We start from the raw sequence: 22,353 nt of genomic DNA, 5'->3' as shown, positions 1-22,353 counted from the left end.
TAAAAAAGCAAATGATTTATGATATATGGGAAGTGTAAAATATGATATGGTTTCCATTACATGGACGCACGCATTAAAAGTAACTAGAATCTCTGAAGAAATAGCCAATTCCAGACACAGTGCAAAATAAGCCTGGGATCTATTGCATCTAAAACAAAGAAAGATTTCAAAGGCTAATGAGACAATGAAGCCAGCTTGAAAGGACCAAGATAAAACAAAAGACTGATGTTATTACCCACGCTGCAAGGAAAACCTTGAGTCTCACCATATCTATTGCAAAAAGACTGCTGTCATCCCACAGATGTGCTGAAATCGCTTCACCAATAAGCACCACAACTTCTGCGAGCAACTCCAGAACTCTTATTATCATCTGTCTACTACCTGGGAATACAAACAGGAGAGAGAAGGGAAAAAAGTTAACTTCCGGGTAAAGGTGAATAGCATACTGCTCAATCCTCTGGTTAACTAATGCCCCCCAAATTCCTATTTCTCTTCTTATTTTTTGATGTCTTTAGAACTGTTAAAAGAGAGATGACTAGGGAAGCCACAGTATACAGTCACTATTAGGCTTCTGTTTCAATCATAACACTATTCAGCCACCAAAAAATCAAATGTGCTCATAAGTAGGAAAGACAGCCAGGAAGAGAATAACAATATAACTAGAAGCACTGTGAAACAGAGTAAAGTAAGTTTTCAAATTCAGAGACCATCCACGTTACATGTAATATGTTGACAAGGCACAGGTCAGTTGAGAAGATATGGTCTAATGAATTCCCCACTTAGTAGGAGGTTTAAGTCTTGTCATGAATTAGTAGTTTCCCACACAGGAGTTTGGGAAACCTACACTCACCTTAAAATCTAAAAACATTCCAGAAGAAAGGGTGCTGTCAACCCACCTGGGCAGCCTCCTTCTCCACAGAGACAGAACAACAAAGAAATTCCACCACCCATAATCCTAGGTGAGGTGAGTATTCAATCTGGACTTTCCTGCCCCACATACCAAAGGTCAATTTCTAACGAATGAGAGTAAAACAAACTACTGGATCATGAGGGTCCAGATTAATTGCTTCATTGGAACAGCTGGAGCAAATTCTCTTAGAAATCTCTTATTACTTTGAACAATTACAAATTAAGCAATAATGTGCCTTTACCAAAGGGCAAGAGAACATTTAGAAAATTTTATGTACCATGATACAGCTTTATAATTATCAATCTGACTTTCTACAGCAAATTAAGAAAAGGTTAAATGCAAAACCATTAAATCTAAAACTGTTCTCCTCAGTACACCATGCAGCCAAACATACACACTTGATGCTGAAGAAGCTCAGATCTTCCTTCACGTCACTTTATTAGTAAATGAATCAATCTGTTCTCCTCACTCCCAAAGCAGAGTTCTCCAATCAGTAAGAAGTTAAGGTATACTGTTCTCAGAATAAAAACTGTTAATGTTCCCAAATACACACTTACCTCCTGCCTCTTCCACATCACTTCCAAGCAAGCAAAAAATAGCCACAGGACTTACAGAACCATTAGCATGGGATACACTTATCACTCAGCCAGTATAAACCAAAGCAAAATTTATCTTGTGTTTATATTTTGACAAGTTTATCAATTACTTAAAATGTATATACTTAGAGAATACAAATACCAAGGAGATTGCAAATGTTCCTTTACCTTGCAAAGTGCTAAGTGCATGGATTTTGGTCTCAGAACTGAAGTTCAAGTCTCCGTTCTTTGCTGTCTGACTTTGGGTGAGTTTCTAAAGCACTCTAAACCTCAGCTTCCTTGTTGTAAAACAGGGAGAAGAGCAGTAACTACCACTGAGGGGTGAACCAAATAGGCTGGTGTGAGGAGCACGTGGAATAACGTGCACCAGACCCTGTCCAGCAGCTGAGCACAGCTGGGCCTCGGTGCATGGTAACCTGACTGACTGCGGGACTGCCCAGGACACTGGCCACACTATTCTTTCTCCAGGAAGATCACAGCCACTTCCCAGAGTTCACTGCAGGACATCTGCACAAACTTCCAGCACAGTGGTGAGGAAATGTCATTCCAGGTCTGGGTTTTCTGAACTCTGGTTTGTTTTTTAAGAGGACAATATTACTGCAAAGGTACAATCCAGTGTTGGGGCTGTTTTGGTTTTTAACATGTCCCCATCACTCAGGCTTCCCTCATAGCTCAGTTGATAAAGAATCCGCCTGCAATGCAGGAGACCCCGGTTCGATTCCTGAGTCGGGAAGATCCACTGGAGAAGGGATAGGCTACCCACTCCAGTATTCCAGCCTGGAGAATTCCATGGACTATATAATCCATGGGGGTCACAAAGAGTCAGACACAACTGAGCAACTTTCACTTTCACTTATCACTCAAGTCAAAACTGAGTGGGAAGAGCGAACAACTGGAAGCAACTCAAAAAATCTCTAAAAAGCTAAAGCCAAGAATTGTTTCTTTTGGTCTCTTCATGCCAGTCCATCTTCTCTAACTCACTGCACTTGTGTTGTTTTTTTCCTCACTGCTTACCTTTAAAATAGCCACACACAAGCGCACGTCTGTGCCATAAAAGGCCAGAAGTGAAAAGGGACACTCTATCTGAACAGTGCTCCATGACATCCACATTTAACTGAGAGAGAATAAAGCCCTTACTAAGTCCTCAGTAATGTGAACTTACTAAGTAAATACAGATTTTTAAAGATCGTAAGACAGAAGGTGAAAAAGAGGAAAATGAGAGTCCTAGAAAACAGACAGAAACAAACACAAAGTGTACAGACGAGCTCCGGCTCCAAGGCCCACCGACCTGTCCTCAGGAGGGGCGCGGCGGCCTCCAGGAGGGAGACGCAGAGCTGGGGCAGGCTCAGCTGCTGCAGCTGCAGCTCCAGCGCGTCCTCTGCCAGCTCCGGCAGGTCCACGGGCGCCAGGTCCAGAGGCGAGGGGGCAGAGGCCCGCGAGCTGACGTGAGCGTGGCTGCTACTCCCACTGTAAAGTAAGCAAGGACAATCACGACCCTGGGGTGGGGAAACCGCCCACAGACAGACTACTGCACGGCTGCTGTCTGGCTTATTAAGAAGCCTCGTACTGGGCTGGACTATACTGTTCCATGGAACAACTGTGGTCAGACTGCTAGAAACCTTGACAAGTTTATGAGATTAAATTCCATAAAAATGGCTCAAAATTGTAAGCGAAACCAAGAATGCATTTATATTTTGTTCTTCAAATTGATATTCTCCAAACATGTCAACATTCCTGTAATAGACATAAACACTGAAAACCCATCCATCTCTAAAGGAAAGCAAACAGATTCATAGCAAAGTTCTTCCATAACTTTTTGTTTGTTTGTTTACAGAGTTTTTATTTTTTTATTATTATTTTTTTAATTTTATTTTATTTTTAAACTTTACATAATTGTATTAGTTTTGCCAAATATCAAAATGAATCCATCACAGGTATACATGTGCTCCCCATCCTGAACCCTTATAAAGGCAAAAACTAAATAGTTCATATGGCTCCCTAGACTTTCTGTGATTTTCACCAAATGTTTGAAGTAAGCCAATGTTAGCAACTGAAGAATGCAAGAAAATGCCAGAAAAACATGATGAGAAATGGATTACTTTATTTAGTACAGTCAACATCACATGATTTTGAAAATGTACCCAAAAGTGGAACATCCCATCTTTCTTAGCTTTCTTTATTAAAAAAAAAAATTTTTACCTTGGGTATACAGGGTGGGGTGGGGATCAAAGTGCCATAGATAGGCCTGAAACGTCATGTTTATAAAGCACCCCAAAATGTTGACTTTTGATGTTACCCACAGCTGAAGCTGAATCACAGAGATGCACTGACGCTACTGAACTTGTACAATTTAATACACGTTGTCATTCCTTCAATTCCAATATACCAAGCATCCTGAAACATGGAAACGAGCTGGGCTTCTCTCTAACTCTGAAAGGGCCTGGACGGAAGTTCCCTCAGGAGTGAAAATTTAAAACACTAGTTACAGCTCAGAACAAGCTGAGGAGGAAAAGCACGCTGATCAACAGCAGCCGCGCTGTCAGCAGAGGAGCACACCTCGGGCCGCACTGCCCCGCCCCTGCGCTGCACTCCGCCAACCGTGCAAACTGGGGTTGGCCCCCAGCCCTCCCAGCCTCAGGTTTGTCTATAAAATGATGATAATAATCATTCCAGTCGTATCACAGGGCTCTTATGAGGACACCACAGGAAACAAAGCACGTGAAGCCCTTGAGGTGACACCAAGAACATAGCAAGTGTGAGTGGGTGTTAGCCTGGAGCAGCCACACTAGTCATGTCAGGAGAAAAGAATCAGGCTGACACACAAGTGCTGGTCTCAGGGAGCATTCAGTGGAACGAACCTAAGGAAAAGACTAAGAGGTTTTTAAGATGCTTATAGCCTAAGGATGAGGTAACACACAAACACCGTGCCAGTTCCTTTAAGGAAACGATGTGCAAAAATCTTTCTTTGTACAAACAAATAAATAAAACACCATAAACACCATGGACTCTGCACCCTGAAGGGGACTTTGTTTTAATTCTCCAATCATTCCTTTTAACAGTAAACAACAATACATTTAAATTACAATTAAATGAAACCCAGAAGTAGGTTTAATTAAAATGTTATCAAGATGTATCCAACATTTAAAAACTATGCTCTTAAACTAGATCACAGTTCATTTGTGGCTGCTACAAACATTCAGTGGGTCAGAATCATCATTTTCTTGATGAAATAGAAATGAACAAATAATGCAATTCACTCTGTAACATGCAAAATCAGAGAAGAGTTCTGTGAACATTTTGTTTTGGTGTACAGACACAGGGGCACACACGCATACACACGCGCACACACACACTCGGGGTATATGTCTGTGCTCCGAGTGCTGGGTTGCAGTATAATACTTATTTCTTACTGGAGGTCATGGTCAAAAAAGTATGAAAGCCACTGGTTAACACAAGGCCAACACCTGAGTTAATGTGTTTTGATAACACCTGTCTTATCAAAAGATAAGACAGAAGAGAAAGGCGATCTCCCTCTAGCACTGACACACGCGCTCGAGCTCCCTTGGCCCCGGTCACCTGGAGGACGCGGCGTCCCAGTCCTGGCCGTCCCCCCGGGGCCGCTGGCCCGTGCGCCCCACCACGGAGGGCCGCGGGCTGCTGCTTCCGGGAGACGGGTTCTGGGAATGCGGAGCCGCCCTGGCATCAGGACAGTAAGACAGGGAAGAGTTCTGGGACACGGCATCTGGGGGAGAAAAGAATAAAATTACTCCCTGGTATACACAAATGATTGATTATGAGCTTTTTGTCATTTAAAAAAAAATGAAAATAGTAGAAATGCTTCTCTGAGGTAAAAGTGAAGGTCAAACTTTTATGCAGTGCTCCCTTAGCACATGAAGTTCATATAAAACTGACCTGATTACACAGAACCTTCTAGCCAGCACCATTCACCTACAACATCAGAAACCAAACCATCTACTCTCCTGCTTAAAGCCCTCTTAGAGACCATACCTCAAACCATGTGCAAAAATGAACTCAAAATGAATCAATAACCAAAATATGAGTTAAAACCATAAAGCTCTTTAGCAGAAAACATAGGGGTGAATCCTCATGACCTTGGATTTGTAACGAATTTTTAGATAAGACAGCAAAAACACAAACAACCAAAGAAAACAGAGATAAACTGGACTTCATCAAAACTTAAAACTTTCATGCATCAAAGGACATTATCAACAAAGCAACAACCTACAGAATGGGATAAAATATTCGCAAGTCAAACACCTCCTAAGGATTTAATATCCAGGATATATAAATAACTCCCAAAACTCACAATAAAAAAAGTCAAATATCCCAACTTAAAAATGAGCAAAAAACTTTGATGGACATTTCTCTAAAAATCTATCAGTGGCCAATAAGCACATGAAAAGTCACTAGAGAATCACTGCTGCTGCTGCTGCTGCTGCTAAGTCGCTTCAGTCATGTCCGACTCTGTGTGACCCCATTGACGGCAGCCCACCAGGCTCCCCCGTCCCTGGGATTCTCCAGGCAAGAATACTGGAGCGGGTTGCCATTTCCTTCTCCAATGTGTGAAAGTGAAAAGTGAAAGTGAAGTCGCTCAGTCGTGTCCGACTCGTATCGACCCCATGGACTGCAGCCTACCAGGCTCCTCCATCCATGGGATTTTCCAGGCAAGAGTACTGGAGTGGGGTGCCATTGCCTTCTCCGAGAGAATCACTAGTCATTAATTAATAATCATTAGGGAAATACAAATCAAAACCACAATGAGATACCACCTCACTCCTACTAAGATGATTATGATTAAAAATAAAAAAGTGTTGGAGAGGCTGTGGAGAAACTGGAAGCCTCATACACTGCTGGTGGGAATGTAAAATTGTACAGCCACTGTGGAAAATATTTTGGTGGTTCTTCAGAAAACTAAGGGCTTCCCGGGTGGCTCAGCAGTAAAGAATCTGCCTGCTAACGCAGGAGACAGATTTGATCCCTGGGTCAAAGATCCCCTGGAGAAGGGAATGGCTACCCACTCCAGTACACTTGCCTGGAAAATCCCATGAACAGAGGAGCCTGGCTGGCTACAGTCCATAGGGTAGCAAAGACTCAGACATGACTGAGCATGCACACACACACAGAGATAAACAGAATTAGCACATGACCCAGTATGTCTATTCTTGGGTATACACCCAGAAGAACTGAAAACAAGGACTTGAACAGATATGCCAATGTTCACTAGAGCATTACTCAATAGTCAGAAGCTGGGAACAAACCCCACATCCATCCACAGATGAATGAATAAATAAAATGTGGTGTGTACATACAATAAAATATTATTAGGTCGTAAAAGTGAATAAAGTTCTGACAACATGGATGAACCCTGAAAACACTAAACTAAATGAAATCAGCCAAATATTATACGATCCCACTTAAATGAAGAACCCAGCCAGAAAATAGATTAGAGATTACTGGGGCTGCAGAGGGAAGGGGAAATGGGGATTCTGCTGTGCTTACAGAGTCTCCGTTTAGGATGAAGAAAAAGGCCTGGAAACACATGACGGTGATGAGGGGACAACAGCATGAATGCAATGCAGGCATCGAACTGCATGTTCATAATGGCAGAGTTTATGCGGTGTGTGTTTTACCGTAGTTTTTTTAAAGAATTAGGTAAAACAAAGACATGTGTGGAGGGAGGAACAATAACAACTCTCCAAGAGCTTCTCACTGCACTTCAAAGAAAATACAAAGTCATACCAAGAGCTGCAACTCCCAGTACCCGCTGCCCCAGGCCACCTCCCGCCTTCCCCTCCTGCACCTGCGCCCGGTTAACCACCTCACTCACTCCAGCCTGAAGTCTGCTCCTCGAGCAGGTCGCCCTCGTGCCTGAGGCCTCTACTGCTGCTGCTGCTGCTAAGTCGCTTCAGTCATGTCCAACTCTGTGCGACCCCATAGACGGCAGCCCACCAGGCTCCCCCGTCCCCAGGATTCTCCAGGCAAGAACGCTGGAGTGGGTTGCCGTTTCCTTCTCCAATGCGTGAAAGTGAAAAGTGAAAGTGAAGTCACTCAGTCGTGTCCTACTCTTAGCGACCCCCCATGGACTACAGCCTACCAGGCTCCTCGGTCCATGGGATTTTCCAGGCAAGAGTACTGGAATGGGGTGCCGAGCCTCTGGCCTCCCTGAATTCTCCTCCTGCAGCCCTTGGAATGGAGGTTCCCGCTCACTGTCAGGCCACCTCCTCCTGGAGGCCCTCCCTGACCATCCTACCCAGGTGACCCGTCTCCCGGGTCACGTTCTGTCACAGCACCCTTCCTATCCCCTTCGGGCACGTCCTACCTGAACGCTCCTGCGTTTGCGGCCTGTACCAGCCTTCCACAGCATAAGCTCCATCAGGTGGTGCCACACCTGCCCTGTTCAGTGTCTCGCCCCCTAGAGCTGTGGTCCCCAACCTGTCTGGCACCAGGAGCCGGTTTCGTGGGAGACAGTTTTTGCAGGATGGGAGGCCACGGGTGGATGGATGGTTTCAGGATGATTCAAGCACAGTACACGGACTGTGTGCTTCACTTCTAACGTACTGCCGCCGCTGATCTGACGAGAGGTACCGCCACCCCCGATCTGACGAGAGGTACCCCTGCCCACAAGCACTGGTTGGCACAGAAGCGGTGATAAACATTATTTAATAGATGAGTAAGTCTTCTGATTTATCCATTACTTTAACCAACCAAATTGCATTTAACTCTTTCTCTGATGAACTATGGGGTACCCGCAAGCTCTCAAGAATATTACTAAGCAAACTCCATGTCCCCTGAGGTCCATAATAAAGCTAATATAAAGCATAAGTATTCAAGTAGCACAGGATCAGTGATGCTCTCAACAAAATAGGGCTTAACTATGAAGCATGACAAGTCACTGTAATTAAACATTCAACTTTCAATGCATACTGCGTAAGAACACAGAACCCTGAACTGAAGTGCAGGTGTGACAAGGCCAGCCCAGTACTCCTGGTGGCCATTAGGTGGTGCTCTTTCCCTGAGAAGTCTGGCGCTGCTACCACATTAACAGAAAACACCGCCTACATCACAAGTTGCATTAAAATAGTTTCCGTAATACAGACAGGTATTTTTCAAACCGAACAATTTCTTAACACAATGTATAACTTGCTAAAATGCCCAAAGCCCCACGTGATCAGCTGGACTTACAATCCCAGTCCTCAGTTGTCACCACTGCATGCATGGGAGAAAAACACCGTGCAGCCGTCTCATATCAAAAAAGAGGATGCGGGGACTTCCCTGGCGGCCCAAGAATCACCTGGCAATGCAGGGACGCGGGTTCCCTCCCTGGTCGGGCAATTAAGATCCCACGTGCCAGGGCGAAACTAAGCCAGTGTGCTGCAAGAACTGAGCCCGCAAGTCACAACGAGAGCGTCCACGCACTGCGACAAAAGATCCCAAGGTCCCACGTGATGAGGAAAACCCCGCGTGCTAAACTACGACCAGACACAGCCAAAAAAACAAACAGAAATACTGCTACGACCAGACACAGCCAAACAAACAAATTAAAAAAAAAAAAAATTAATGAGTTCATTCTGTTTAAAGAAAAAAAAGAGGATGGGCTCATGAGTGCTTCCCTCATTAACACGCTGTTTTCAAAGGTTATGATTTGATAAACACTCAGGATGGGGCGTTTCCGCTTTGTACACACACAGTAAGCCTGACAGTAAGTACAATGGGGAGCTCTTGGAAGAATCTACAAATACCGCCAGTGCACAAGGAATAAACAAACAGAAATACCTTGTTTATTAGAGAAGAAACTTGGATCTCTGTGGAAATTGAGTCTGTTTCTTAAACACGTGCACAGCTGCTGCAGGCAGGACACTGACTGTAATGCCAGACGATGCTTCCCGTCTCCTCCAAAGGCCAGTTTCAACAGAGATAAAAGGCTCTGAAATGAAGAGTGAGGAAAATGACCACGGGAACAAAGTGCTCGACTGCAAAGACGGACGTGGAGCTTACGCAAGGTTAAATGGACAATCAAAGGAATCACAATAAGGTGCCAAATATTTATAGGAGAGAAGCAGCAGAAACGGGTAAAAACGACTTAGCATACTGCTGGAAGATGGGTCGAAGATCAAATTTAAAGGGAACAGTCAGCGTTTCTCATATCTGAACTGTTAGTTGAGTATCTATCCCGAAGAACACAGGAAACAGTCCCCATTCAAGACACTGTTACAGAGTATTTTTTTAAGTACAGCAAGCCTTTTTCATATCAAACAGCTAAATCATTTGGCATGTTTTGATGATTAACAGCTGTTCCTCTGCTATCACTCGGAGCTGGGACAGCATGTATTCACAGCTGCCACTCACAGCACCATCTCAGCCTGGTGAGTGTGGAGCAAGGGGGCCGGGCCTGACCGGACGCTGTGGACAGGCTGCAGCCCAGCGCAGGCTCCAGCGTCTCTGCTGCACACGCGTGCGGCAGGCTGCAGTCCGGCGCCTAGAAGACAGCCACACCGCTCACCTCTGCCGTTCCCAGCAGCCGGCACTGTGTGTTAGAGCCCACGCGCTCAGAGTGACACGGGTCTCACTGACGGGACTGGTCACGGCGCCCAACCGCAGCGCCCCACGTCTGCCCTCCCCTTCAAGTGATCCATCAATGGTGAGGCCACGGTGGCCAACCTGGACTGAGTGTGCCAAATGAGACCACCTCCTATCAGGAGGACAACCTCTGTCCACGTTAGAGAATAACGGGTCTGAAAAGCCCGGTAGCTCATTATCTAAACCTGAGAGTGTAAACCTGCCTCCCAAGGACCCCTACTTTGCACCATGTGCTTCACTGCAGAAAGTCCCCTATTGCAAAATCTAATAAAACAATGCAGAGGAAACGCACCTGAACAATTTTTGGCCTTTGAAGGAATATCTCAGCAGGAAAATCTTGCATGATAACGTCTTTCAACAGTTCACAGGTGTTCCAGATTACAGTATGGTTACTACTTCTTAAAGAGCTGCAAAATATACAAAATACAGTCTTTATTTTTAAGAACTGTTTACCCATGCCAGATTCTAAGGAACCAGGCGTAATGGCCCTATCAGAACCCTTCAGGTCTCGGCCGACACATCGTCCCCTGGGAAACCTTCCCAGCTCCCCTCCCTAACCAATGAGCAAGCCTGGGGAAGGTGTTCTTTCTCATGCCCAGAATTCGCGCTGCGGCTACTGCCTGTCGACTTCGCAGCCCCCGGGCCCTCCTCAAGAGCAGGGGCATCACAGTGCCCACCACTGTGTGCCCAGGGACCATCACAATGCCATGAAATGAGGTCAATGAAGTCTGCTAAATGAATTAGGAAATAAGACAGAGGAAATCATAGTAGGTTCAGAATTAAATTCTAGGCATTAGATTCCTTACTGCTCTTCCCTATTTGGGGGGAATCAAGCTGGTACTCCTCTCTTGTCCCATGGAGACCACACCCCTCAACTTCTCTGACAGCACTTGCCTCCCCAGCAAGACAGCAGCTGTTCACCTCTCACCCCAAGAAACCAAACCCACACACAGTCCAGCTCCAGTCCACCATTCACCACCCACACGCACCCCCTAGAGACCATATCCCTCCTTAGCAACCAAAACAGAACTGACAGATCAATGCCACCCGGGCCCAACCCCAGCTGCATGCAACCTCTTCAGTATGTTGTTCCAAGAGAATTCACTGCAGGCCTGGAAGGGCCATCATCAGAAGTCACTTAATAGCATCCCCCTATTTGGTCTGAACTCTAGAAGTTGGTCTTTATTTTTCAGACTCTCACCAAAATAAGGCAGACAACACATTTGGTATAGCATTCACTGAAATTAAGTTTTAGCAAAAAGTGAAACTAGACTTTAAAACACTCTCCAAACTTCTAGATATCATTTCTCTATTTTGAGGAGTAATGACCAAATAAAATCCACTACATAAGATCAGATCAGAGGTCCCCAACCTTCCCCTAACAGAGTCCATGTTTTGAAATATACTGTCTACTAAAAAGACTGCATTTATGTTTAATTGCTCCATTTTTATACACCAAGGGCCTAAGCAATGGCCAGATAATCTGGTTGATAAGAGATGATTCATGTCACCAAAGCGTGCACAGGATTCCAAGCACATAAAAGAAACTTGATGTGAAGCCTAATTAAAAGCAAAGGGGAATTTTCTGGCTTGCTTTTTGAAATACTGAAAATCATTCATATATTCCCATTACTACCAACCACAGCCACTTTTAGAATCTTTTTTTCTCCTGATGAAACTGTATAGTAATAACTCTCAGACTTCATGGCTACAAATACCAGAAGCCAAAACACCTGCCATGCATCGGGCACAGTACCTTTCGTTGGATGAGAGAACGTGTCTGTCAGCTGCGGTCAGGGGGAGCCAGGGGAAAGTAGAAAACTTCAAACACTTCGTGGTCGGATTTGCTGCTGATGGAAGAGCAAAACATAAGGCAGGGAAGGAGGCAACGTGGACAGATTTGCAATGTCCCGAGGAACGCTTTGCCTTCAAAACAAGTCCCCAAATAAAGTTACAGCTCACAGTTCCCCGAAGTATGTCAAAAAGATCAGCTGCAAATTTGTCTTCTCAAAGAATAAATAACAGATCTCTTTTCACAATTTAAACAGAATGCCTATTATTTTTAGAAACCAATAATGAATGACATTTATAGCATCAATTATTTATTCTACCACGTGGCTACCCAGAACAGAGACCTTAAACAAAAAAGAAACTGGTATTTGGAGATCTCTAACTATGGAAATTAAAAGTGATATAAATGTAATCATACACTGTATTTAGTAAGTCAAGTTCAAATATCATAAATAGGGTTCGATATTTTAACGGTTACACTTTGAGGATGACTTGAAGACCATAAGGTTAAAGATCAAATATCAGTGCTCAAACAAGATTAAAAGAAATCCGAGAAACCCGAATGCAATTTTATACTACCCTCCTTCAAATTACTTTTAAACAGATCTTCTAGTGTACAACTTAAGGTGGCAACACATAAGCCCTTCCAAATGGCAAATAGTCTTTCTGCCACATGCTTTGAAAAGAGCATGGGTTTGCTAAATTCAGGTAATGATATTATTAAATTCCCAAACATAGCACAGTTGCTTCCTTCAAAACTGTTAACGTAAAAGCAGGGTTTACCGTCTAAGGGAAAAGCAAGAGTTGGGAAGGACATAAAGATGCGTCTAAAAGAAGCCACACCATCAAATCCACAAACTACAACTCACACAAGAATGCGTCACCATCTCAGTCTTCCTGGATGCTTTCAACAGCTTCACTCAAACACCCACCCTTCCCAGCCCTGGAGACACTCCCTTCAGATGTCTCTGGCCGTCATTACATTAAGCCTCTCAGCCACAAACACAAAGAACTACCATATCAAACCTTAGCTCCCAAGAAATCTAACACAACTTTTACAGAAAGGAAAGGCCAAGTATTTTAACAGCTGAGCAAGTCTTCTGTTCCTTCTTACACTGTACTCAATCTGAGAATTTCTACAAAATCTTTTCTGTTACAGAGGGCTTCCAAACTGAATTGCTCTGAATACTTGATGTCCACAGAAATATCGCTGGAAACAGCCTTTTCATTTCAACTTCACAGGCAATAAAATAAAAAGTTCGTGCTCACTTAACCGTGCCCTAACTGTGTCATCTAGTACAAAGATTTTATCCTTTTCTAAGTCCAAAGGTCCTCATTGGTAAAATGGGGTTATTAAGAGTATCAACCTGGGACTCCATGAAGATTCACTCATTCGTTCAAAAAATACATACTGAACACCTGGTGCATTTCTGGCACTGTTCCCCACACCCACACTGGATGAAGCAGTACTTGTGGCTGCCATTAAGCTTACAACAAGGGAGACAAACAAGATGTAAATAAACACACAATTTAATAAACACATGTAAGGAGAAAACCAAAGACAGAGAAAAGGTGATCCTGGCTGGAGTCCTCAGGAAGGCCTCTTTGAGGAGGTGGCATGAGAGCAGAGACTATTCTGGATGAGGTTCCCGGGAGAGGCTCTAAATCAGAACTCGCAGGTCAACTGGATGTGGGGATAACGACAAAGGGAGAAACAAAAGTGATCCAGAGTCTTTGGCTTTCGTCACTGGATGGACAGTCCTGCTGGGTGAGCTGGAGGATTCACGGGTGACGTGCACGGGGCACAGCTCAGCCCCTGACAGAGACTCCCCACTCAACAAGCGCCAAGGACCTCGGCCACCATTACCAACCCACACGGCGGCTCAAAGGCAGTAAGAACAATTAAGTTGGACCCTTTAGACTATCCTAATCTAATTAGAGGAAGTAAACAGTTTGGTGCTGAAACATTTAAGTATGACCACAACATGTCTTCAGAACAATGAGAAAAAGTATATTATGTTCCAATTTCCCAGGTCAACAGTATCTACTTCACCACAGACACTCACCCACAGGTCGTGAAGGTATTTCTGTCTGCTGCAAAGTACTTTTGTCTTGAGGAAAATATCCTGTTAAGATTTCAGGTTGTTGCAGCAAATCTGAAAAGAAAATATATATATTATTGGTGCATTACTTGCTGAAAGTGAAACTTGCTTTTTTCATATATTAATTAAGTTTCTGGATCATTTTAAAAACTAGAAAAAAACGCAGTTGTGTTTCTCTGAATAATCTGTCCTCCTAAAGAGGAAAAAAAAAGTGACTGCTGAGTCAATTTCAAACTCAGAGAGTTTCTTCTTTTACTGTTAAGTAATTGCAATTATTTCTTAGAATGAAAACATGCACAATGTACATAAAGAATTTGCTGCAAGGATTAATTCAACGACTGTTCACCTCTGCTTCTTAGTCCATCTCTCGCCTCTTTTACTCTACATAGTTCCCCATCAGTTCAATTTTCATTCATGATTTTTAAGAAAAAAGTTGCCAAAGCAAGAGTCAGTACTACCTTTCAGTAACTGTGACTATCTCCTATCATACACGATTGCATATTCAGCACTTCAGTTATAATGAGACTGAGAACGAAGAAAAGGCTAAAACTCAATTTTGTAATTTTCCATTTGCAGTTTTCACACCAGTGGTCCTCAGACTGATACAGATAACTACAAATTAGCCCACGACCACTCCTCTATTCTCACCTGCAGGAACTAGGTTGAAAATTCATAATATAAGATTATCCTTTCTTTGTTATGTCTTACAAAGAAATTCTAAAATACACTATTAAAAATCACAATCACACAAGAATTCAGTAAATGGCAGCTGCTATTGTTATTTCCTGTTGAGAATGGGCCCGAGGGTCACAGCAGGGACAGCAGAGCACTGGCATACAGAAACATCGAGTCTAACAGATTAAATGAGCAAAACACATTTGTTTATACTTCTACTTAAATTTTATACTCCAGAGTATGAAAATCTTATACTTTTCATAAATTTCAAGAGCACTTGCTTTTATTCAAATCAATTTAAATGCTTTCCATGAGCAAGGAACTACTAGACATCAAATAGGAGTTCTGGGCTTAATAGACGGGCTCTATGCTAAGTACTATCTCACTTAACCCTCACAAAAATCTTGTAAGATGTTCTCGTTTATTGTACCGATTTCTGGAGGAGAAAACAAAGCCTGGAGGGACTGAGGCCCTTAGCCAAAACCGCGCAACTAGTGGCAGACCTGGGACATAAATCTAGTCTCTTTGATTCTGATTTTAGCAGGTATACTAAACGTGTAGCTCGTTTTGATTGTATCCCATAACAAAATCATGAGTGGGGCAGATATTATCACTATATGAAGAACACAGTCCCAAAATGAAAGTATAAAACATTTAAAACAATGCCCACCACATAGTAATGAGTGCTCAACGAATATTTCTTATCGTTTAAAAGACAATTGGTCAAAGTAGTCTCACAAAAAGAAAGTCACTTGCCTCAACCAAAAAGGCAAAATTACACAACTGTCCTCCTCTTTATAATATTGGTGGTGTTAGTTGCTCAGTCAGGTCTGACTCTTTGTGACCCCACGGACTGTAACCCGCCAGGCTCCTCTGTCCATGGGATTCTCCAGGCAAGAATACTGGAGTGGGTTGCCATTTCCTTCTCCAAAGGATCTTCCAACCCAGAGACTGAACCTGGGTCTCCTGCACTGCAGGCAGATTCTTTACCATTTGACCTACAGTAAGTCCCTGTATAATGTTAGAGGAGAAGAGTTATGGTCAAATTCATATAAATTAACACAAGAAAAGTAAGTTGTGGGATGGGGGAGTGGGGAAGGGTTTAGAATCCCATAGACAGAGGACCCTGGTGTGCTATAGTCCGTGGGGTCACAAAGAGTCAGACATGACAGAGCAACTACCATCATCACCATCAAGTTCCTTTTCCTTAGAATTAACCATTAGAACCAATATATTAACAGAATGATTGATTAATTGACTTCATCAGATTGATTTCAGAGAGTTACCAGTTTGACTGGTCTGGTAAGATGAAGAATACATTTCAGGAACTTCTGAAGGAAGACTAAAAAGTCCATCCAGTATGCCATCAATTTCTGCCTGCAGATTCGGCTCCACATTAGGGCGAAGTTTAGATAAGAATTCGACCGCGCCAAGATCAACCAAATGCTGCACTGCTAGAGGATACTGCAATCAGAAGAGGAGAATCTTGAGAAAAACTACAAATATCAAAATCTCTAGACTTTATGTTACAGCAATTAAAACATGAAACTAGTTTTGGTATATCAGATGTTCCTTTTTTAAAACATAAAACTTGCACTAATGTACATGACAGAGATTTATACAGACATATATAAAATATTCGGTAAGACTGACGAGAGAAAAGCCCAATGAAATTAGAAATGCACATTATCAATTCCTACTTTTATTAAACTGATTACTTCTCTCCACTGACAGTGGCCCTATCCTTTCCTACCTCCAACCACTCACAGGATGCCAAAGTAATAAGTACCCCCTACAACTGCACGTGATTTATAAAGTTTAGAAACCTTAAACTAGCACTCAGCTATTCGACCCTGACAACTAACTACTCTCAAGACAGAAAAATAATCTGAAAACCAGGTATGGGGAGAAAAAAAACAAAACAAAACAACATTTGTGCTATCATCGGGATCTGTAACATCATCTTTCATGTGCTCTCTTTTATACAAAAGTACCTCTAATTTTTAACATGTAAACAACAGACCATAAGGGAAAACAGCATGACAAATATTAACCTCCCAAGATGATGCCAAAAAAAAAAAGGGGGACATCCCTGAACTCAGAAACCGTGTTAACTTCAGAGCATATGAGAGACACTGTGAGGGTCAACATCACACATAAGAGAAAAGGAGGAACATTATATACCCTGATGATTAAAATTCAACATCTCCAGTTGTTATTCTTTTTTTTTTAGTTAATAATTTTCAACAGAAGCTCCAACTAATCGACTACGGAACACTTGCGCATTTCGAAGGGATGCTAACCTTAACCAGTCTGCTCAGCAGACCCAGGACCTCGTCCTTCACTGGGACGGACGGGAAATTGAACCATTCCAGCAAGTGGAGAAACAGCAGCCTGTGCGAAGCCAGGTCCGCGCCGCAGACCAAGCTGTGCTCGAGCTTGCAGAGAATACTCCTGAGCGCGCGCTCCCGGATCTCGGCCAGCGGGTGACCTGTCAAAGCAGCACAGCACGCGTCTGTTTCCCGACCCCGAGAGCCGCCCGCCGAGGGTGCACCCCAACGCTTTCACTATCGAGGCCGGGGGCGGGAGCGGGCTGAAGAGGCAAAGGAACAAGCCGGTTCCGTCTACACGCGCAGGCCGTGACGCGAACGCCGGGGTCTCTACACCGAATCCGACGTGGGTCCCCGGGGGGCTGCCCGGCCGCCACGGGGAGCCGTCACCGGGGTGGCCCGGCCTCCGCGAACGTGGCCCGGCCATCCTCGGCGAGCGGCCGCCTCAGCCGGGCCGGCCGGGCGCTGGGGGACGCGGACGGTTACCGAGTTTCCGGATGAGCCCCGTCAGGACCATCTCTTGTCTTCTCCACTCGCTTGGCCGCCGCCGGAGAATTAAACCGCCGCGCCACCGCGTCCGGCCACAATTACCGTCCCCCCGAGAAACCCGGCCGCTCCGAAGGCGGGTTCTGCACCGTGTGCGCGAAGGACCCAACTAGTGAGAGGTATACTCTGTGAGCTGTCCCCGGCCCCCGCACTGCCAGGAGAGCGTATACGGTCTCCACGGTTACCAGTATGCGGTTCTTAGATGGTGGTCTCCATCATAAGCACTGGACAGAAAGAGGGAGCAAGCGGGGAGAGAACGGGCTTTGCGCTGTGCATCTCGGGAGTTGTAGTCTTCGCGCTGTAGTGCGCTCTTCCCGGAATTCCGGGCCCGCCCCCGCGCCCGCCTGTCCGAGGTTCCGGCCTGCCCGCGGTTCCGGCCTGCCCGCGCGGGCTGCGGCGCGGGTTCTGCAGAAACTCAACCCCGCCTTACGTCCTGCCTCCGCGAGGGGCTGGCTCAGAACTGCGCCAGTCTGAATTCTCACCTCCCAGAGAAGAGACTCGTGTTAGGATTACCCACTCCTACCTGCCTCCCTCCCGTGACTAAACGACCCAACGTCTTTAACTGTGAGATGTAACACATCCAGGTTGATGTAACCCATCAAGTCGTGATTCAGAGTAAACAAGTGGAAAAAGACGTGAGTGCGGCGGAGGGGAAGTGCAAAGGCGAGAAGGGGGCTGTAGAAAGAAAAGGGCTGAGGAAGGGTTTGAATTCTTTTTTGAATGCCACGGAGGTTGACTGCTGCACTTCGATCTCAATAGGAAAGAAAAAAATATATACAGGCAATGGCAAAAGCGATGACAACAAAATAAAATTTGTAAAGTGATTTGCATTTTAGAGAACACTTTTCCTCGGGGACCTGTTCATCCTGGGAAAAGGGATATCGAGGCACCAATTCACATTCTTATTTTGAAGGGAAGGAGAGGCACTTAAAAATCTGAGAAGTTCTGGCACACAGGCACATCAACTAGTAAGTGGCTGACTGAGGATTCATGTTTCTTTGTCCCGTTTTTCGAAGTCGGCTACTTCTGCTGCTGCTGCTGCTGCTGCTGCTAAGTCGCTTCAGTCGTGTCCGACTCTGTGCGACCCCATAGACGGCAGCCCACCAGGGTCCCCCGTCCCTGGGATTCTCCAGGCAAGAACACTGGAGTGGGTTGCCATTTCCTTCTCCGATGCAGGAAAGTGAAAACTGAAAGTGAAGTCGCTCAGTCATGTCCGACTCTTCGCGACCCCATGGACTGCAGCCCACCAGGCTCCTCCGTCCATGGGATTTTCCAGGCAAGAATACTGGAGTGGGGTGCCATCGCCTTCTCCGCGGCTACTTCTACAAGTGTATAAAAACACACGCTTGTGGTGTGGTGACATTTGAGCTGGATTTTGAGGGATAAGTAGGAGTTTGAGCTTTGTTTGTTTGTTTTCCATGCAGTGAAAAGGGCTGAGGGAATTTCTGCCAGAGAAAACAGTATATCAGTTCAGTTCAGTCCAGTCGCTCAGTCATATCCGACTCTTTGCGACCCCATGAACCGCAGCATGCCAGGCCTCCCTGTCCATCACCAACTCCTGGAGCTTACTCAAACTCATGTCCATCGAGTCGGTGATATCATCCAGCCATCTCATCCTCTGTCATCCCCTTCTCCTCCTGCCTTCAATCTTTCCCAGCATCAGGTTCTTTTCCAATGAGTCAGTTCTTCGCATCAGGTGGCCAAAGTATTGGAGTTTCAGCTTCAGCATCAGTCCTTCCAATGAACACCCAGGACTGATTTCCTTTAGGATGGACTGGTTGGATCTCCTTGCAGTCCAAGGGACTCTCAAGAGTCTTCTCCAACACCACAGTTCAAAAGCATCATTCTTCGATGCTCAGCTTTCTTTATAGTCCAACTCTCACATCCATACATGACTACTGGAAAAACCATAGCTTTGACTAGACAGACCTTTGTTGGCAAAGTAATGTCTCTGCTTTTTAATATGCTGTCTAGGTTGGTGATAGGTTTTCTTCCAAGGAGTAAGTGTCTTTGAATTTCATGGCTGCAGTGACCATCTGCCGTGATTTTTGGAAACAGTATATTGCTACTGCTACTGCTAAGTCGATTCAGTCATGTCCGACTCTGCTCGACCCCGGAGACAGCAATCCACCAGGCTCCCCCATCCCTGGGATTCTCCAGGCAAGAACACTGGAGTGGGTTGCCATTTCCTTCTCCAATGCATGAAAGTGAGAAGTGAAAGTGAAGTCGATCAGTCGTGTCCAACTCTTGGCGACCCCATGGACTGCAGCCTACCAGGCTCCTCCGTCCATGGGATTTTCCAGGCAAGAGTACTGGAGTGGGGCGCCATTGCCTTCTCCTGGAAACAGTATATGCAAAGGCCCAAAATCAGAGTGAGTCTGTCAGAGTCACTCTGAAAATGAGAAAGTCTTGGTGGCTGGATGAGGTCTGGGAGTAAGAGAAGGAGCAGCCAGCCTGCCAGTTGCTGTCCACGTGGCCCCTCCAGTGGCTCCGCTCCACTTGCTGGACCCTGCAGGTAACTGACTTGTCCACGTGAAAGGCTGCACCATCCAGGCAGGGCCTCCAGCCCTGAGTTGACTGTGGCCAGTGAGAGGCACCAGGAGGAAATCGAGGGAGTGGGGAGGAGGGAATATTTAACCAAGAGCCCACCAGCTGGGACCTAAGGTGGCCTGCCCACTGAAAAAATATGCACAACTTAAATGCTGAGAGTTACGTTTTATTCGGTGGGAATTTTTAAAACTTCAAGCCCAAGAGGCAGAATCTCAGGAAAACCCTGAGAGAATGGCTCCAAGACAGCGAAAGGGGTGAGCCGGGTTATATAGAAATTTTGCAACAACACACAGGTAGTCTGAGGGCAGGTAGTCTGAACGAAAAACCGCGTATCTCAAGTGAAGGAATTTAGTGCTGTTCTAGGTATATGAGAAAATGCAGGAGTCTGGGCTCACTGACATCACTCCTGTGATGTGCACCTCACCTACCTGGCACCAGTATCCTGTGTTTTCACAACCCTCGGCCAGTGGCTGCAGTCTGATGGCTGCCAGGTGGAAGGGAGTCTTTCCTGCCTGAGTTCCTCATCAGGTGGTGGCTGCAAGTGCTGAAGATTATGGTAGTCTTCATTTACTGATACAGCAAGAAATATGCCATACCTGATCCTAGGTTACCTGTTCACTCTCTAAGCAGTAGTGAGTTACTCAGTCATGTCCGATTCTTTTGGACCCCATGGACTGTAGCCTGCCAGGCTCCTCTGTCCATGGAATTCTCCAGGCAAGAATACTGGAGTGAGTTGCCCTTTCCTTCTTCAGGGGATCTTGACGACCCAGGGATCGAACCTGTGTCTCCTGCACTGCAGGCAGATTCTTTATCATCTGAGCCCACATCAAGGAAGCCCCATCTAAGAGCAGAAGAGGCTGCTTCTGCTCCTAAGTCACTTCAGTCGTGTCCGACTCTGTGCGACCCCATAGACGGCAGCCCACCAGGCTCCCCTGTCCCTGGGATTCTCCAGACAAGAACACTGGAGTGGGTTGCCATTTCCTTCTCCAATGCATGAAAGTGAAAAGTGAAAGTGAAGTCGCTCAGTCGTGTCTGACTCTTCTCAACCCCATGGACTGCAACCTGCCAGGCCCCTCCATCCACGGGATTCTCCAGGCAAGAGTACTGGAGTGGGGTGCCATTGCCTTCTCCACAGAAGACGATAACTAGATATTATAACAGGATACTATGCAAGGATCATAAGGAGATGGGCAGAAGACTTCCACTAAGGAAAAGAAGGGATATTAACATAAAATGGAGGGAAAGAATTTGGGGTAGGGGAGAAAAACTGATGCCTCTATAACCTCAACTTCTACAAGTAGAAATTGATGTTAATAATTGTACCTTCTGATAGGACCAAAGCAGGTAACAGAAAGCAGGCACCCCAAGACCTCCATAACCTGTAGTTACTACTAACAACAAACATTTTAGCAGCTGTCCAAGTGAAGGGTGGTTCTTTGCCATGGACTAAATGTCCCATTATCCCCACACCAAAAAAAAAAAAAAATTCATATTTAATCTCCACTGTGATGGCATTAGGAAGTGGGACCTTCAGGAAGAGATTGGGTCCTGAGGATGGAGTTCTCATGAGTGGGATTTGTGCTTTTATATTATTACAAAAGAGGTTTCCGAGAGGAAAGGTTTCCTCCCTTTTGCCAAGTGAGGACACAGAAAAACAGCCATCTAAGAACCAGGAGGGCTTCCCAGGTGGCTTAGCATAAAAGAATCCACCTGCCGATGCAGAAGATATGGGTTCCATCCCTGGATCGGGAAGATCCCCTGGAGGAGGAAATGGCAACCCACTCCAGTATTCTTGCCTGGGAAATCCCATGGACAGAGGAGCTTGGCAGACTACAGTCCATGGGGTCGCAAAAGTGTCAGACACGTCTAAGTGACTGAGCAGGCGTGCAGGAACCAGGAAGCTGGCCTTCCCCAGATGCTGAATCTGCCAGGGCCTTGATCTTACCAGCCTCCAGAACTATGGGAAATACATTTGTTTACAAGCCATCCATTATATTTTGTTACAGTAGCCCAAAAGGCAGAGAAGGCAATGGCACCCGACTCCAGTTCTCTTGCCTGGAAAATCCCATGGACAGAAGAGCCTGGAAGGCTGCAGTCCATGGGGTCTCTGAGGGTCGGACAAGACTGAGCGACTTCACTTTCACTTTTCACTTACATGCATTGGAGAAGGAAATGGCAACCCACTCCAGTGTTCTTGCCTGGAGAATCCCAGGGATGAGGGAGCCTGGTGGGCTGCTGTATATGGGGTGGCACAG

The 22,353-nt window shown here is 45.3% G+C and overlaps 1 protein-coding gene across 5 annotated transcripts in view; it reads right to left on the bottom strand.

The window, feature by feature from the left end:
- The window catches only part of RTTN (rotatin), a 121,480-nt gene extending 103,665 nt beyond the window's left edge, over positions 1–17,815 (bottom strand). Inside the window, exons 1-10 of one of the 5 annotated variants that reach the window (XM_070362061.1) lie at positions 17,489–17,815; positions 16,976–17,163; positions 15,959–16,136; positions 13,962–14,051; positions 11,861–11,954; positions 10,397–10,511; positions 9,301–9,451; positions 5,083–5,248; positions 2,795–2,973; positions 266–381 (exon numbers count right to left, since the gene is read on the bottom strand). In XM_070362061.1, coding sequence (XP_070218162.1) covers positions 266–381; positions 2,795–2,973; positions 5,083–5,248; positions 9,301–9,451; positions 10,397–10,511; positions 11,861–11,954; positions 13,962–14,051; positions 15,959–16,136; positions 16,976–17,163; positions 17,489–17,519 — 1,308 coding nt within the window. In that variant the 5' untranslated portion in view covers positions 17,520–17,815. The remainder of the gene's footprint in view (positions 1–265; positions 382–2,794; positions 2,974–5,082; positions 5,249–9,300; positions 9,452–10,396; positions 10,512–11,860; positions 11,955–13,961; positions 14,052–15,958; positions 16,137–16,975; positions 17,164–17,488) is intronic. The other 4 variants (XM_070362060.1, XM_070362059.1, XM_070362058.1 and 1 more) reach the window with 4 other exon arrangements.
- Positions 17,816–22,353: the final 4,538 nt, after the last annotated feature.

This window comes from Bos mutus, chromosome 24 (assembly GCF_027580195.1).
Source record: "Bos mutus isolate GX-2022 chromosome 24, NWIPB_WYAK_1.1, whole genome shotgun sequence".
NCBI lineage: Eukaryota > Metazoa > Chordata > Mammalia > Artiodactyla > Bovidae > Bos > Bos mutus.
This window is presented reverse-complemented; position numbering and strand designations above follow the sequence as displayed.